This window comes from Rutidosis leptorrhynchoides, chromosome 1 (assembly GCF_046630445.1).
Source record: "Rutidosis leptorrhynchoides isolate AG116_Rl617_1_P2 chromosome 1, CSIRO_AGI_Rlap_v1, whole genome shotgun sequence".
NCBI lineage: Eukaryota > Viridiplantae > Streptophyta > Magnoliopsida > Asterales > Asteraceae > Rutidosis > Rutidosis leptorrhynchoides.
This window is the reverse complement of record NC_092333.1, coordinates 5,872,865-5,890,587: the sequence shown is the minus strand read 5'-3', so window position 1 is coordinate 5,890,587 and position 17,723 is coordinate 5,872,865. Positions and strand designations below refer to the sequence as shown.

The 17,723-nt window shown below is 33.8% G+C and overlaps 2 protein-coding genes and 1 long non-coding RNA gene across 3 annotated transcripts; 2 read left to right on the top strand and 1 right to left on the bottom strand.

The window, feature by feature from the left end:
• The first annotated feature begins 2,414 nt into the window (after nucleotides 1-2,414).
• LOC139855602 (uncharacterized) lies at nucleotides 2,415-3,714 on the top strand. Its single transcript, XR_011761494.1, has 3 exons — nucleotides 2,415-2,606; nucleotides 2,819-2,906; nucleotides 3,460-3,714. It is a non-coding gene; the product is annotated as an uncharacterized lncRNA (long non-coding RNA).
• A 5,046-nt stretch (nucleotides 3,715-8,760) lies between these two features.
• LOC139900830 (uncharacterized) lies at nucleotides 8,761-9,348 on the top strand. Its single transcript, XM_071883599.1, has one exon. It carries the CDS (start codon nucleotides 8,761-8,763, stop codon nucleotides 9,346-9,348), a length of 588 nt encoding a protein of 195 aa, XP_071739700.1.
• Nucleotides 9,349-10,355: 1,007 nt separating this feature from the next.
• LOC139855591 (GDSL esterase/lipase At4g10955-like) lies at nucleotides 10,356-12,899 on the bottom strand. The gene is made up of 2 exons (XM_071844833.1): nucleotides 12,699-12,899; nucleotides 10,356-11,571 (listed from the first exon to the last, which is right to left on the bottom strand). Exons 1-2 carry the CDS (start codon nucleotides 12,848-12,850, stop codon nucleotides 10,575-10,577), a joined length of 1,149 nt encoding a protein of 382 aa, XP_071700934.1. The 5' UTR covers nucleotides 12,851-12,899; the 3' UTR covers nucleotides 10,356-10,574.
• Between the last annotated feature and the right edge of the window lie 4,824 nt (nucleotides 12,900-17,723).

The following is a 17,723-nucleotide window of genomic DNA, read 5'->3' as shown; positions in this document are numbered from 1 at the left end:
CACTCTAACTTTCCAAATATATCACAAAATTAATTTATCAAACTCACAAATTTCCTAATTTACATATACATCCTAAATTGTTATATACATCCTAAATTGTTGTTAATGATGCCCTTTAAAATTGTAGTTAATACATCCTAATTTCCTAATTTACATATACATCCTAAATTGTAGCAAAATTTAAGGGCACAATATACATCCTAAATTCTACGCTTGTCGTTCTTTAAAAAGCGTCTGTTTCGCGTATACCCAGTTGCGTTGTGTTCATAAAATAATTTCTGGTTTTACGGTGATGGTGGAAGAATTTAACCCGCGTCTAAAAGGAATATACGGACCGACAAAAATTTGGGTGGTGTTAGTTTATGTTTTTAAAATAGTTTAATAAATATACGGATTTGACCCCTGAAAAAATTGAGAAGTGAGGTAAGTTGAGGGGGCGAAATTGTATATTTGGAGGTGGAGGTGTCGTTTTTTGGTAATCAAACGACCAAACTTGGGGTGGTATTTAGAATAATAATAAAATAAAATAAAATAAAATAATAATAATAATAAAATAATAATAATAAAATAATAATAATAATAATAATAATAATAATAAAATAATAATAATAATAATAATAATAATAATAATAATAATAAAATAATAATAATAATAATAATAATAATAATAATAAAATAATAATAATAATAATAATAATAATAATAATAATAAGGAAGTTATTATTATTATTATTATTATTATTATTATTATTATTATTATTATCTTTATTTGAAATATTTGATACAATCAGATTTAAAAAAGAATTTTTATATAGTTTTCAATTTTCTATAATTATTATGATACATTTTCTTCTTTTTGGATCGAACTTCAAGGGTAGCTAAGTACTCCGTAGTTGAGATTTTGGAATCTTTAATAAAGAATCAAGTTCAATATTTGTATGTAATTATAACTTTGTGGCTTTGCGAGTCAAAAAAATAAAAATAAAAAAAAAAATCATCTTTTTAGTTTAATAGCTAAAATGATGATGTCATTATTAAGTTAATTCTCCTTTAATTTTGCCTTAACAAGACACGTGTAGAATTTAGGATGTATATTGTGATGTCATTAATTATTTAAAAAAGTAATAACAAAACAAGGCGATAATTAAGAAAAAGGATATGGGAAGTTGATAATTAAAAAAAAAAAAACGATATGGGACAACAGCTTATGGATAAACGATTTTTAAATATAAAAAAACAAATACTATTATTATTATTAAATCTTATTAATAATAATAATTATTATTATTTTAAAATAATTATTATTTTAAATATTAAAATTAAATAATTTTAACTTATTTTAATTAATTATTTTGAATTGAGTACGAGAAGGTATAAAAGTTTGGAAGAAGGAAAGTAATTCTAAATTTATATTTTAATTTACACTTTTAAAATAAAATGACAACTAATATTATCACTTATGATTGGATGTGTATAGTTTAATATGTATTTTAGTAGTTTGGTGAAATGTTCAACTGCCGAGTTTTTTAGTCGGACTCTGTGGTTTCACGGGTCATTAAACTAAATGACTTTAGCATTTACGTTCACTTAATACCTAAAACATATCAAACTGTTTCGTTTAAATAAACCCGTGATTCCACGGGTCATTTCACTAGTTGTATTGTATTTTTCTTTTTATGCACGGTCATACGATTTTTTAAAGGCAACTAATATTACTATAAAATTTTAATCATTAACCTTTTCATTGAAATGGCTCCATATGTACCATTAGATTATAAATCTCTGGAGGTTTTTCTTCCGACAAAAATACTGAAAATTTATATAAATACGGAAGACGTTTTTAAATAGAAAACGTATTCAATACTGGATACAACGAGAGAAAATCCCAAAAAGATTCGTACCTAAAAAGTGAAACACTAAGGAACTATTTATACCGAGCCTTATAATGGCCAAACGTTGCCAAAAACGAAATCAAAATTAAAAGATAAAAAATACAAACCAACCCTCAAGGCTTTGTTTTTTTTTTTCCAGCGAAAAAAGAAAACTATTATAACTCAAAAGGAAGGTTCATCAAAAATGAAACCTCCTTTGAACTCACAAACACGATAACCGAGCAAACTAAACTAAAAACTAAAACTAAGCTCACAAAACCTACGATAACAATTCAAGGACAATATCGACATTGACCAAGAAACAAAGGGAAAAATGGAAAACAATCTAAACGAAAGACTAGAGAATATAATCTAGGGAATAATTCAGTAGCTAGCTAGTCAGAAAAGGTAGACTATTCAAACAAAAGCTAAGTGTTAAAAATAGCTACCAATCTTGGTTTGGACCAAATTAAAAGCTTATAAGTATGTTATCTACCTACCATTCTTTGGTCATTTGCTTTTCTTTCTGTACCTTTCATTCTTATACTGAAAACTAATGTTGAAAACCCATGATGCAAAGGGTTCATTCCCTTCTATTTATAATGAAATTTGCAGCCCTCAAATCCACACACATTATCTTAAACCTTCAAAGGATAATTTCGATTACTCATATTATAATGGCTAGTTTGGACAAGCACTCAACTTCTAATGACAGTTCCAATCCTACCGGCCACGGTGCCTATCTCAACTTCTAATTACTTTTTTTTTGCTTACATATCGCACGTGTTTAACGTTGTCACCCTGTATATGTACTGTTAATTTCTTGATGAAACTAAAGTTTGTGTAGCTATAAAGGAGAGAAGTGTGCTAAATAAACAAAAAGTTAATACTAATGTCTTCATACATTCTCAAAATTTTTGATCATTTTTTTATGCATTTCTTTACAGAAGAGCAATCTAGTCAACAATCTAAACTTACATTCTCGGAGGACGAAAAAACACTCATCACTAGAATGTATAAGCTCGTCGGCGAAAGGTGAACTCGATTACCCAATTTTCTTTTAGCTGGGCACGAGTAATTGACATGATGCAATTAGTACACAATTCATAGTGTTTCACACATTAAAACAGAACAAATATAGCTAGTAATATATAATTATTCATCAATGGGCTTAGTTTGGAATTCCACACTTTTTTTTTTTTTACTATTATATGTGACCGATTTCCAAACCACCTATTGTATAAATTAAAGTTTAAAAACGATTATTATATGTTTTTTACGCATTTTTTTACTACATACTTAAATTAATGTGTTTTCTGCAATTTCTATACTTAGTTAGAATAGTAAGTTAATTTCCTAAGCTACAAACTGTTTTAACATTTGAATACAGAAATATTTCGAAGTTTAATATCTAAATCGGTAAAAAAAGAAAGAAAGAAATTTGATAAATTACCAAACTATAAACCCTTATTTAAATCTAATTCATTCAAAGTTATCATGTGAAATGTGCATGAACATGTTTGTCTAGTACTACTTTGGGAACTATTTGAAACGAATAATTAACTTTTAGTCGTGATAATTATGCTAGATGGTCGTTAATCGCTGGACGAATTCCTGGAAGAAGTGCAGAGGAAATAAGAGAGTATTGGACTTCACGATTCTCCTCAAACACCTAACTAGTCGATGATCCACAAACTTAACGGGCCGTCATGCACTAGTAGGATATACTACTATGTGAATGTGAATACTATTAATTGATGCATGTATTTTCATATTTGTTTTAATGCTTTCATATCGATGAATATTGAATATTACTCCGTAATAATAAATGTTGTAGTTTTTATATATGTTTAGAATATCGTATCGTAACTTATATTACCTTTAAATAATAGAACTGGACATTTGAATCAATCATAAAATTCACTTGTGCGATCATCATATCGGATAAGTTGCAATTGATACAAATCGTGTTGCCCTATGAGCTTATTAGATCTCGCAAACTTATACGAGTAATTGATTAGATCTATACGGAGTGATGCACAACACCCAAACACGTTTGGATTTGGCGCGCGCGCACACAAAAAAAAAAAAAAAAAAAAAAAAAAAAAAAAAAAAAAAAAAAACCTGAAAAAAAAAAATTGTCGCCTTCCCTATGTTAGGCATATTATATGAGAACTAGCTTTGGGCTTTAACTAATGGGCTCAAAAAAATGTCCACGTTAGGATTTGGCAAAAAAAAAACTGAATAAAATTTGACGCCTTCACTATGTTAAGCCTATTAGATGAGAACTGGATTTGGGCTTTACGTAATGGTCTGAAAAATGTTTACTTTCGTATTACATTCTGGTTGTAGATTCTATGAATCCAGTAATGAATGACCTCTTCAAAATGTTTTACCACCTCTTATGAGACGTTTAAAAAATGGGTAAGGATATGTACACAATTCATTTTTATTATTTTTTATTATGTACACAATCATTATATTTTATATATGATCATTATATTTTATAGTGTTATATATACAACATTGTAAAACATGATAATTGTGTACATAATAAAAATAGATTGTGTACAAATCACTCCTTTTAAAAAAGGGGAATTGGCTCAAATACACTTTTTTTTTAAGTTTTATTTCAAAATACACTTTTTATAAAAAAATTGTCTTTTTACACCATTGGGTAGACCAAAGTGTTGGTCGACCACCATATACCTTGGTCGACCACCTCATTTTTCAAGGTGGTCGACCAAGCTTCATTGAGGCCTCGGTCGACTACTGTGTATTCATGGTCGACTACCTCTCATATTTTCATGGTCGACTACCCCTACAAAAAATAACGCGGGCGACCCAAATGGTGGTCGACTACCCAAATGTGTTTGTCTTTTTACCAAATGGGTAGTCGACCACCATTTGGGTCGCCCGCGTTATTTTTTGTGGGGGTAGTCGACCATGAAAATATGAGAGGTAGTCGACCATGTTTACACAGTAGTCGACCGAGACCTCAATGAAGCTTGGTCGACCACCTTGAAAAATGAGGTGGTCGACCAAGGTATATGGTGGTCGACCAACACTTTGGTCTACCCAATGGTGTAAAAAGACAATTTTTTTACAAAAAGTGTATTTTGAAATAAAACTTAAAAAAAAGTGTATTTGAGCCAATTTCCCTTTAAAAAATGGGTGGTTACACTACTAAAATTTCAACATACACGGCATTAATTTTTTAACCTTTTAATTGCTTAGAAATTAAAACCTACGTAACATTCGGAAACAAATACTTGCGTTACCTTTACAATTTCATCCCATATCACATTCTTTCATGCCTGCGAGAACTTCATCAACTATTACACGCCATGATATGAACATTCTAATTATAGTTTATTTAATATCATCAAATTGCTATAATTATTAAATTATTTTTAATTATTATTATTATTAGAATTTACATGCTATTATCCGGACCATATACCCGATTACCCAACACGTATTGATGGGAGTGTGAATCGCGTTAAACAAGCAAGCGTTTTTCTGGAGCAAGCATGTCGCGACCGGGATGGGGCTCTTGCCACCGCAACAGGGTGGCAGTCGAAACAGGTCCTGAAAATAACTGCATCTCGACCACGATGCATGTGTTGCGACTGCGACACGGGTCTGACGGGAAGAAGTTTCCGGAATCGAGTTTTCTTGGTCCCTAAGTCGTTTCCTTGTTGAATTTTGCCTATATAAACATCTTATTGTAACTCATACTTGTATCCACGAAAATAATCAATAAAAGAACTCTCCTTGGCGGCCGGGGATTAAAGTAATCATTTGTGATTACATGTAACCTCGTTAAATTCTCTTGTCTTTATCGTTTTTGCTAGTTTCTTCATATACATCAACTATTTACGTTAATTGTAAGTGGGTTTGATAACTTAGGGTTATCAAGTCTTGTTACGCTCACGTGCTTTATTCATAATAAGTGGTATCAAGAGCCTCGGTTCGGTTTCACGGGAACAATGGCGGAAAAGAGTGATGTGAAGATTGGTAAGTTTGATGGGAATGATTTTAGCTTTTGGAAGATGCAAAAAAGATGTGCTCTATCAAAAGAAGCTTTACCAACCGCTGAAGGGTGTTAAATCGGAAGAGATGACTCAAGGCGAGTGGGAGTTGTTGGATAGGCAAGCCCTAGGAGTTGTTCGACTTTCTCTGGCCAAGAACGTTGCTTACAACATCGTGGGTGAAACCACAATGGCGGAATTGCTTGCGGCTTTATCAAACATGTATGAAAAGCCATCCGCTTTGAATAAAGTTTTCTTGATTCGGCCATTGGTGATTGCTAGGATGATGGAGGGTTCCTTGGCAGCGGATCATGTTAACGAAATTAATTCGATTTAACTTGTTTGAAATCGGTGAATATTAAATTCGATGATGAGCTTGATGCGTTGTTTTTGTTATCTTCATTGCCCGATAGTTGGGCCGGTACGGTTACGGCGGTTAGTGGTTCATCCAGAAATGCTAAACTCACTTTTGAAGGAATCTGAGATTTGATTCTTAGCGAAGGTATTCGCAGGAAAGATTCGAATGGAAGTTCGGGTTTGGTTCTAAGTGTTAGTCGGAGAAGATCTTGGTCAAGAAGTCCATCAAGGAGAAAGAACGTGGTGTGTTGGAATTGTTAACAAGTTGGTCACTATAAGTCAAAGCGCCCGAATCATAAGTCGGGTGGGTGCGTATCGACTATGGTGATCGAAGATGCGTTGATGTGCCAAAAAAAGGTTCTTGACGAATCTTGGGTTTTAGATTCGGGTGCCTCGTATCATGTCATCCCATACATGAACGAGATGGTGAACTTCAAGGAATACTCCGGTAAGGTTTGAGTTGCGAATGATAGTACACTTGATATTGCGGGTATTGGTGATCTCGTGGTTAGACACTTGAATTATGCTTGGATCTTGAGGAATGTGCGGTTCGTTTCAAAGCTCAAGAGTCGGTTGATTTCGGTTGGGCAAATGGATGACGATAATTGTCATGTCCTATTTGAAGATCAAAAGTGGGTAGTGTTTAAGGGAGATTATGTGGTTGCTCGCGGTTTTAAAAGGGGAACCATGTATATGGATGAAGTTCCTAAGGAGGAATGGCTATGTGGCTTTGTGGATGTCAAAAGTCCTAGCGTTCTAATGCTTTCCGAAATTGTTGAGGGATCTTGTTTGAGTGGGAGCTCAAAGGAAGTTGAAGCTAATGGAAATTTGGGTCGAATTAGGTACACTAGAGTTTCGGTACTTTGGGTAGATCTTCTTCACTGCAACTTTTTTGTGCTCGACCGAGGAAGATGAACAAGAGGTTTTCTTAAGAGTCACGGTTAATGATACATCCGTACAATGGGAGTTGGCTTGGGATGGAAAATTGGATTTGTAAAAGACGTGCGCACGTATATGGTCGGTGTTTCAATGGTGAAAGCAAAGACGGTTATGTGGAAGATCGAGGGTGTGATTGCGTTCTCACACGGTTGCCTTGATGGTGTTATCCACATGTTTGTTCTATTGGCGGGTTTATTCTTTGTTGGAAAGATAAATCGGGTGGATGGAATTGTGTACGGGAGGATCGCTTGGATGGTGGGGTTACTTGGGGCGAGTCAGACTCAAACAACCCGTTATCTCCTAAACTAAGGAGGTAGGTGCCATAGTCAAAGAGAAGTTCTTGTTTCCCAAGCTAGTAACATAAAGATCGCATTATAGTTCAGCTGTATGTTTTGGTGTCGAAAGACTTCACTCGCTCCAAGGTTATCGGGTGAAGTGCGGCGTGATTCGGGTGCAAATCTGGCGGTATCAAAAAGAGGTATAATTAGCAGGGCAAGTTGCTGCTATGGGATAACGATGTTGATGTCGATGATGTTAGGTTTCAATGGGCGTTGTTTAACGTCTCTTCGAGTGGGAGATTGTTAGGAGTGTGAATCGCGTTAACAAGGAAGCGTTTTTTTTTTTTTTTGAGCAAGCATGCCGCGACCTAGATGGGGCTCGCGTGACCGCGACAAGGTGGCAGTCGAAACAGGTCCTGAAAATAACAGCATCGCGACCGCGATGTATTTGTTGCGACCGCGACACGGGTCTGACAGGAAGAAGTTTCCAGAGTCGAGTTTTCTTGGTCCCTAAGTCGTTTCCATGTTGAGTTTTGCATATTTAAACATCTTATTGTAACTCATACATGTATCCGCGAAAACTATCAATAAAAGAACTCTTTTTGGTGGCCAAGGATTAAAGTAATCATTCGTGATTACATATAACCTCGTTAAATTCTCTTGTCTTTATCGTTTTTGCTAGTTTCTTTATATACATCAACTATTTTCGTTTATTGTAAGTGGGTTTGATAACTTAGGGTTATCAAATCTTGTTAGGGCTCACGTGCTTTATTCCTAGCACGTATACCTGAAAAAAGACTCGAATAACCGTGGAATAACTCATTTATCCAATACTTCTTACATGTGGGGAAACCAGATTACCCAATAGTTAGTAACTAAATGGAGACTCGACGGATTCGCGTTCGGGTCTGGGTTTGGGACAATCGGGGTTTGGGTCTGGGATTACCTAAACCCGACCCAAACTCGACCCCGATGCCATCCCTAAATTGCGATGTAATATGTACAACAATATATGTACTCTATCTGTACTATTATTGACCGTGCTAAAATCCAATTAATTTCACACGATGTGAATGAAACGATGTTTAAAGTTGGGTGTACTTATTCGATATATTAAAACAAAACAATGACACATTGTCATTTTCCCCTAATAGGATACCCAAAACATTCCTTTATAGTCAAACAAAGCAAACAAAATAACCATCAAAACTTTTTCCTATCTTACCCTTATTTAAATTCAAACAATGTTCACTTGAATAATGACTACAAAATCTATTCAATATGGAAGCAATGGTAGCAAAAAAAGTGAAGTCAGGAACATTTCTAAAGATATGTTGTGGGGTTGTTGTACTTCTACTATTTATCCTCATTGTGGTTTTGATAACTCTATTCTTCACTCTTTTCAAACCGAAAAACCCTAAGGTTACCACCCATCCGACAACCCTAGAGAATCTCGAATATAGCTTATTTCCTAAAGTTAGCATAAATGCAACGATTGTGTTAAACGTGACAGTTAGCAATCATAATCATGGGAGTTTTACGTTTAAAACGTCGATTGCGAATGTTTATTATAGAGGCACACTAATACTTGAGATACCTATTGAACAAGCCAAGATTCTAGCTCGTGGTAACTTTACCATAACGGCTTATGCTAACGTGACTGCTGATAAAATGGCGATGGATCCAAATTTTGATAATGATATCGGGTCAGGTCATCTTAGTTTCACATGTACGGCTATTTTAGACGGGAAAATAAGTGTTTTAAAGATCATAAAGAAAAGAGCCGAGGTAACAAATGTTTGTGACGTCTTTGTTGACATTTTGACTAAGAAAGTTGAGTCAACATGCCACGCAAAAGTCAAAATGTAAGAGTTAATATGTATTTTTTTTTTTTTTTTTTTTTTTTTTTTTTTTTTTTTTTTTGTATATATCAATATCAATTATGAGAGGTACGGTGAGGTTTCCGGTCTATGGATATATACTTACAATCCATATTCATATTCATATTCATATTCATATTCATATTCATACATATAATTAGAGGGTAAATGGTCTAGATTAGTAATTGTTGTTCGTCTAATTTTCTTGATGTATGCAATTTTACCCATTTCATTTTACATGTAAGTAATGAAATTAAGAATTATAAGGTGGGTTTGATTGACTCTTAAGCTTTCAACAAATTTGAAATATTCTTTTAACCATTCACAAGTTCCATTTTCTTTAGTAGCTTTCTTAAATTATACTTATATTATATTTATAACACTTGTCAAACAATTATTATGTATTCTCTTCTTTTTTTCTTTTTCTTTTTTTTTTTTTGCAAAAAAAAAAAAAAAAAAAAAACGAAAACTCATATAGAAACGAAACCGTTTTCCAAAAGAAAACGCCCCTCAACAAGGAATACAAGTAAACGAGGGCAACAGGAAGCTCGCACCTAGAAAGCAACTAAGTAAATGAAAACTATCTATAAACGAAAACGAGTATCCCCAAACAACCCGTTAAACGTTAAAATAAACTAACAAATAGAACACCGAATGCAACCCGATAAAGACAGAAAGTAAACCAAACGATCAAATTAACCTCTCTAAGATTAATAGATTGATATATTGATTTAACCTCATTCATAAAGATTAACAATAACAAAACTCAATACCACATGAGTGGTGTATGTGGGGAGGTGATATGTAGACAATCCTTCTTCTATCCAAGAATAAAGAAAAGTCATTTTTTCACCCAGAGTGAAACACTCTCAAGAGTAGAGAAATGCATCCCTCTCTTTATTCGACGGATAAAGAGATGGCTTCCGAGAAGACCTCCGGCCCTTTAGGATTATTATCAAACGAATTATTGTTGTTTAGAATTAAGTTCAAACGGAAGTTATCATAACCTTAACACAAGTCACAAAATTTGGATGGTAAATTCAAGTTTTAAATCGTTCGGCCCATATATGTGATCCTCGAGAGAACTTTGTATTTCCTGAAAAGGTGATATTTGTAATCCATCATTTTATTGAAATTCCTCTACAAACTTTGATCAACACACAAAATTAAAATGAAACAGTTATATATTAAGTTCCATCAAGCACTAGTTCTTGATCATCTACGGTTCGGGGTAGAGCTAGGAGGCAAAGTATACAGTGACTTCAACTGTTTACTAATAAGCTTACTACTCTGCAAAGCCAATTCGAGCTCCAAATCATCCGACCACCATTGCTCCAATCCATGTGCTTCCATGAACTTCTGCTTCCCTTTCGACAACACAAAAAGCTTTGCTGCCACGTGTCCACCGCTAACTGGCGGCGGCCTCACATTCTCCTTCTCAACTGCATCACCACCACCACTGCCGCTGGCTTCAACGCCAGCCGGATCAGTATAATAACAGCATATATAATCACTGTTATTCACATACAAATGAGGCACCCATTTGCTAAAGGCTACTGGATTATTATTATTATTACTAATATCTTCAGCAGTAACAGCAACATTAGACGACACCATTGACTTGACTTTTTGCCAAACAATGAAAGCTTTTTCGCCCACATTTTTCAAACTCATAGCAATTGAAACAGATGGTGGATTGAACAAATGTGTCTCAACAAAAAGTCCTTGTTTTGCAAACGATTTCCCTATTTGTAGAGCAAATCCCGCTCCTAAAGAATGGCCCGCAATCGCCACATTATGACTTCCATACGCATCTGATATTGACTTCAAAGCTTCTAACGCGCCGTTAAATCTCACAGAACCTTTTAAACTTTCCCATGCTAAAAACCTGAGATCATCTTCGATGTCACGCCTAAGAGTCGGACCTTTTAAAAGTGTCCCTCTTAATGCTAAAACTGCACGAGGTGCACAGCTAGGTCTAATGACAATGAAATCAGATAAAGCTGCAGATCGATCCCATTCTAGTATTGCACCATATATAGATCCATCTCTTTCATCAATTAAGGTTCTTGAAAGTTTGTATTTAAAAGGTATGAACCATTTTGGAGCTAAAGCGTTTTCTTGAGATCTTTTTTCTTGTCTGTCGAGTTCTAGCAAGTAAACTGCTTGGATAAAACAAGCAATGACAGTCCTTTTGTAGTTTCCATCTTTCCTGAAATCACAAAAAGTAGTCACATTTAAGTATGATGTCAAAGTAAATAATTAACCACTAATGTGTGCCTTTTGTGCACTCAAGTAACTGTTTGTTCACTAATTACAGACTGCATATAGCATGTGTAAAACATGAAAGATCGACTTGCAAATCCAGAACACGAATTAAAAACTGCACTTTCATTTATTCAAACAACTAACATTGTGTGTCCTCCCACGATATACAACAAAAGAAAATTGAAAACTTAAAGAAAATCAGTTGGCAAGTGGAAGTGACTAAACAGAGTTAATATAAATATAGTTCTCCAAAACTAAAGCTATTTACCCTGTCGGCCTGTCCTCTTTCATTCGTTGCTAATTTCGTCAGTATATTTTTTGCCAATTCCTAGTTTCTTATGTTGTTATATCGTTATCGTTAGGCAAAAATATCCTTTCAAAGATCTAATTTTTAAGCTCGTGTAACCATGAACAACAGTTAAACTCCATGATCACATAAAAGAGTACTTGTTACCATAATCTTTCGGATATATTCATCTAGTCTTCGACACTTATCTATAGGCTATAGCTATAGAATTCAATAATTAAACAGAGTAACCAATGCAAGTCTTCGAGTATTCTCTCTTTTGCATTTTATTACTGTAAGAAAGACCACCAATTGGGCACTTAAAGCCATAAGTATCAATTCAATTTCTATTAAGAAAAGAAAAAAAAAAAAAACGGAGTAGAAGTATCTACTTTTAAGCTATCTATAAAACAATTAACCTCAAATTACATTTGTAATTCATTTCAAAACCTAATATTTTTACAAAACAGGTATACGAATTAAAATCCGAATTACAAAGTCCACAAACCAGATTAAATTAAAAGAAGTTTTCTAATGACAACCCTAAGGGTTGTCATTAAGAAGTAATTGATGCATAAAAGAGTGGTATAATTTGATTGTTGGAGGTGGTTATTTTCATGGAGTGGGTGGTTAATTATAATGTACAAATAAATTAAGCATGTCTTAATTTCTTAAAGACAACCCTTAGGGTTGTCATTAGAAATTTTCAAATTAAAATTAGTCTATAAAACCCCTAAGTAATAAAAATATTCAAATTAAAAGCGATAAAAAAAAAGTGAACTAACCAGCTGGAATTGATAAGATCACGCCAGTTAGGTGCGGAAACTTTACGCGGTCCAGATACATGAAACGCGTACGGATGATGAATCACACTATTCTCATTGTTGTTACTATCATTAACATCCATTCCTTGTGTTTGCATCTGATTTGCCGTCATTGACAATGTCAATTAAAGATTCAATTTTTGTTTCTTAGGTCAAAATTAATTGATTGTAGAAACCAAATTTTTTTAAAAAAATATATAAAATGGGAGGATTTGAGATGATGATCGCTTTTATGCTTAGTGAAGCTACGGAGTGGAGTATATGATTCGATGCGCATTAAATTTAATTTGTTTTCTCAGATGAAAAAGGGGAAACTCTCCAACGGTTATAATTTGGTTACTTTAATTTATTATTTATGGAAAATGGAAAATATTAAAGGTAACCCTTATGATAAAGGGATATTCTCACACACACTTTTTTGATCCTCACACACCAATTTAAAGAAATGGAGTATTATTAGAAGAGTAAAAGGTTAAAATAGGTGTGTGAGGATCAAAAAAGAGTGTGTTAGAATCATCTCCCGAATGATAACGATTTTCCATTATTATTTATATACTACGGAGTATTGGTTTATTATAATTAATTAATACGGAGTAAAAAATAATAATTAATTTTATTAATTTTTTTTTTATTAAAGGCAAGTTGTTGACATCGAATACTCTCATTTGGAACGCACACGCGCTTTCGAGCAGGAAACTCGAACCGCATTCAGGGATCCGAACCTTATATCATCCCGAGGGGCAGGCGGTCGGACCTGGGTCCTGAATACGGGTCGGTAAAACCTTCACCTGGGCAATCCGGCTTTCAGGAAATAAATCCCAATAATATTTTTAAGGGGATGGATTCGAACTTGAGACCTCCCCACCAATGGCGACTCCACTTAGAGTCAAGTGGTGTCAAAGGACCCCATTAAATAAATTTTTTTATGTATAAAATAATATTAAAATTGTATAGGACACCACTAAATTTATAGATAGGACCCCATATATTTTAAGAATTAGTGATTTGTATGGAAGTAAATGACCATTTTTTATGAAAAAAAATTTAGAAAGTACCACTCAAATTGGATAGGACCCCATTGAATTTACATCCTAGAATCGCCACTGCTCCCCACCCTCATGCCAATGCACAAGTGGAAAGGGGTGAACCACTTGACCACAAAGGGTGAGTCTTAATTTTATTTATTAATAACTAATATAATAACTAGTTAAATAATAATAATGATGATGATGATGATGATGATGATGATGATGATATTTTCGTCCTCTAGTTTCGGTTGCGGAAGGGGTTCGAAGTCCTCTAGTTTCGTTATTGAGATTGATTGGATGAAGGTTGTGTGGAATAAACTTGTGCCCTCTAAGATTGTCTCTTTTCATTGGCTAGCGATTCAAGGCGCGGTTCCGGTCGAGGATGTTCTAAGGTTTAGACATTGCCTAAGGTAAGATACGGATGACTCGTGTGGGTGGTGTTTGTTAAGTGTGGAATCCATAGATCATCTATTGCTTCATTGATCATGGTATTATAAATTATGGTCCGCTATTTTCAATTGATGGAATGTAAGTTGAATTATGCCTTCATCTATCCTCGAATTCTCTCATTATTGGAGTAATGGATTGAGCATTAAGGCGGGATGGTTCTGAAAGTTGATTAGTCTGGCGACTATAAGGGCAATATGGTTGGCTAGAAACGAATTGATTTTTAAAGGTTTGTATGTTGGTTGGGCCGTGACGGTGGAGCACATCAAGCTAAAGGTATTTCAATGATTAAGTAACGCGAAGATTTGTGTAAGCTAACAATTATATATATCGAACAATCAACCTTGGGTTATTATGTAAGATTTGGTGTTCTTTTTGTTATTATTTGGATTCTAATGTATGCTATTGTATTCGATTTTATAAGGATGTAGTTTTATTTAACAAATGGGTAGTATCTTGTAAACCCAACTTAGCCTACTATATTCTGCTTCTTTCATTATTTTGTGACTTGAGGCCTATTTAATAGAATATCCTTTATTTATTTTTTTGCTAAAAAAATAATAACATTAACAATAATAATAAGGGCAAATTGTCCGAAAAGGTAACCTAAGTTACCCAATTTGACAATCAAGGTAACCCCCAATTTGTGTAAGCCCGAAAAAGATTACGATTTTAAAATTTTGCCCGAAAAAGTAACATCGTCAAATTCATTAACGACCGTTAGTCAAAAATACACAACTGATCCCTGAATTTTCTTAAAAAATTACACCAAAAGTCCTTCTTCATCATTATTTAAACTTTTCATCTTCAACACCACCATCATCATCAGCTTAAAAAAAATTGAAATAAAAACATTTCAAACTAGAATTAAAATACCAAATCATTATCACTACTTTTCTTAATCACTAGAATATTTATCTTAGGCTTAAAGATTAAAGGAAGATTGAAGGAGCTCTGATGATAGTAAATGAAATATGAATGCTTTTATAAATTCCTCAAATCAAACAAAACATTTTTCATATAAAATTCACATACAAACGAAATGATGATACTGTACATATAAAATCCTAATTACATGTTTACCACATTACATGATACTGTGCATTTAATTGAGGAGTTTTCATACCATATTTATTTTCTATATTCAGATTCGAAGACGAAAACGGAATCAGATGCCGAAAATCAAATCTAAAAACGAAAACGAGATAGAATCAGATCTAAAAACAAAATGATGCCACAAGTAATCGAGTATTTTTAGCGAAGATTCAGGTGACTTCAAACTTCTAACATCCATAGCCGATATCTTCATACAATCATCGGCGACGATTTTGTTCTTCGGCAAATATACATCGGAGTTGTTGCCACCGGCGGAATGGTGGTACCCCAGTAACTGAAGCTGTAAAATGAAAGGACCCGTTCATATACATTATAAACGATTCACAATAGTTGATTACATTGCGAGGTATTTGACCTGTATATGATACATTTTACAAACATTGTATTCATTTTTAAAAGACAAACTTTCTTTACATCGAAAATTGACAGGCATGCATACCATTTCATAATATCCACTATCCAACTATAAATTGATTTAATAATAATCTTTGATGAACTCAATGACTTGAATGCAACGTTCTTCGAAATATGCTATGAAAGACTCCAAGTAATATCTTTAAAATGAGCAAATGCACAGCGAAAGATTTCTTTAACACCTGAGAATAAACATGCTTTAAAGTGTCAACCAAAAGGTTGGTGAGTTCATTAGTTTATCATAATCAATTATTTCCATCATTTTAATAGACCACAAGAATTTCATTTTAAGTTCTCATAAATATACGTCCCATGCATAGAGACAAAAATAATCATTCATATGGTGAACACCTGGTAACCGACATTAACTAGATACATATAAGAATATCCCCTATCATTCCGGGATCCTCCTTCGGACATGATATAAATTTCGAAGTACTAAAGCATCCGGTACTTTGGATGGGGTTTGTTAGGCCCAATAGATCTATCTTTAGGATTCGCGTCAATTAGGGTGTCTGTTCCCTAATTCTTAGATTACCGGACTTAATAAAAAGGGGCATATTCGATTTCAATCATTCAACCATATAATGTAGTTCAATTACTTGTGTCTATTTCGTAAAACAGTTATAAAAACATCGCATGTATTCTCAGTCCCAAAAATATATATTGCAAAAGCATTTAAAAAAGGATTAATGAAACTCACGCATATAAATATTGTAAAACAGTTAATAAAGCATTTGCATGTATTCTCAACCCAAAAACGTAAAGATTAAAAGGGAGCAAATGAACTCACGCATATAAATATTGTAAAACAGTTAATAAAGCATTTGCATGTATTCTCAGCCCAAAAATGTAAAGAGTAAAAAGGGCAAATGAAACTCACGCATATAAATATTGTAAAATAGTTAATAAAGCATGTAGCGACCCCGACAAATCGTCAAGTGACGGCGTCGGCTACGTGGGTCCCATTACCTGATTATAAGTCTTTAAGATAACGTTTGACCAAAATATGTCGCCTTCATTTCAAAATAAAGATTGTTTCAAAGTTTACAAGAATTGTTCAACCAAAAGTTAAGTTACAACGTTATAAGTACGATTGAAATCCAGGCGACACAGTTTAAAGTAAAGTCAAAAGACGTTCCACGAAAAGCATGTATACTCGACATCCAATGCAAGTATCAAATAATGAGCGGAAGCATGTATCACATATCGTGCAAGACCTGAGAAAAACATAGAAATCTGTCAACGAAAACGTTGGTGAGATCATAAATGTATTTGTAAAAGTATATTTTGAATCACAAGGTTTAGTATCAAGGCGTATACATCTCTAAAGATGTGTTTGTAAACCACAAGATTTAGTATAAAGTGAATATCAAGCGTATACATCCCAAAGGATGTTGTCTGTATCACGAGCACCCAATTACCAAAACTTAACTGAATCTTCCCTCTGAATTTTGAATATAGTGTTAGAACATACACTATGCACGTTGAAATTATATTTCATCCACTAACGGTAGCGAACCGTCTGAATGAGGGTTCGTTAAACCCGTATGGCCACACAACATAATCACTCGCTTACACTTACACCCTGCAAGTGGAACTAATGATAATTGGATTGAGGACTTTTGTTCTAACTCGTCTGTATCTTTGTATTCGTATTTGTGTTCAAAGTATAAAAGTATGAAAAGTATATATACATGTGAAATGTATATAAATATGTAATGTATATGTTTTCTCAGCCCACGATTTAAAAGAATAAAAATTGTTGAAAAGGTGGGACTATGATCTCACCTCGAGTGCACGAGTATAAAGTACTTCAACAAGTAAACGCGTGCGAAGACAAAGCTAGTCTTGACCTAAACAATTAGGTTGTATCAAATAACGGTAAACACGATCGGTCAAAGTTGTTCAATTAGTCCTATGGCTCGTTACGACTCGATTAAGTAGCATGTGAATCAAATTGTCAAGTTTCATGCAAGAT

Bases quoted from the DNA above. Each gene is read 5' to 3' on its own strand.
- LOC139900830 (XM_071883599.1), top strand. From the start codon at position 8,761: ATGGAAGCAATGGTAGCAAAAAAAGTGAAGTCAGGAACATTTCTAAAG.
- LOC139855591 (XM_071844833.1), bottom strand. From the start codon at position 12,850: ATGACGGCAAATCAGATGCAAACACAAGGAATGGATGTTAATGATAGT. The intron at 11,572-12,698 runs GTTAGTTCACTT...TTGTGATTTCAG, and splicing joins GATCTTATCAATTCCAGCTG to GAAAGATGGAAACTACAAAA.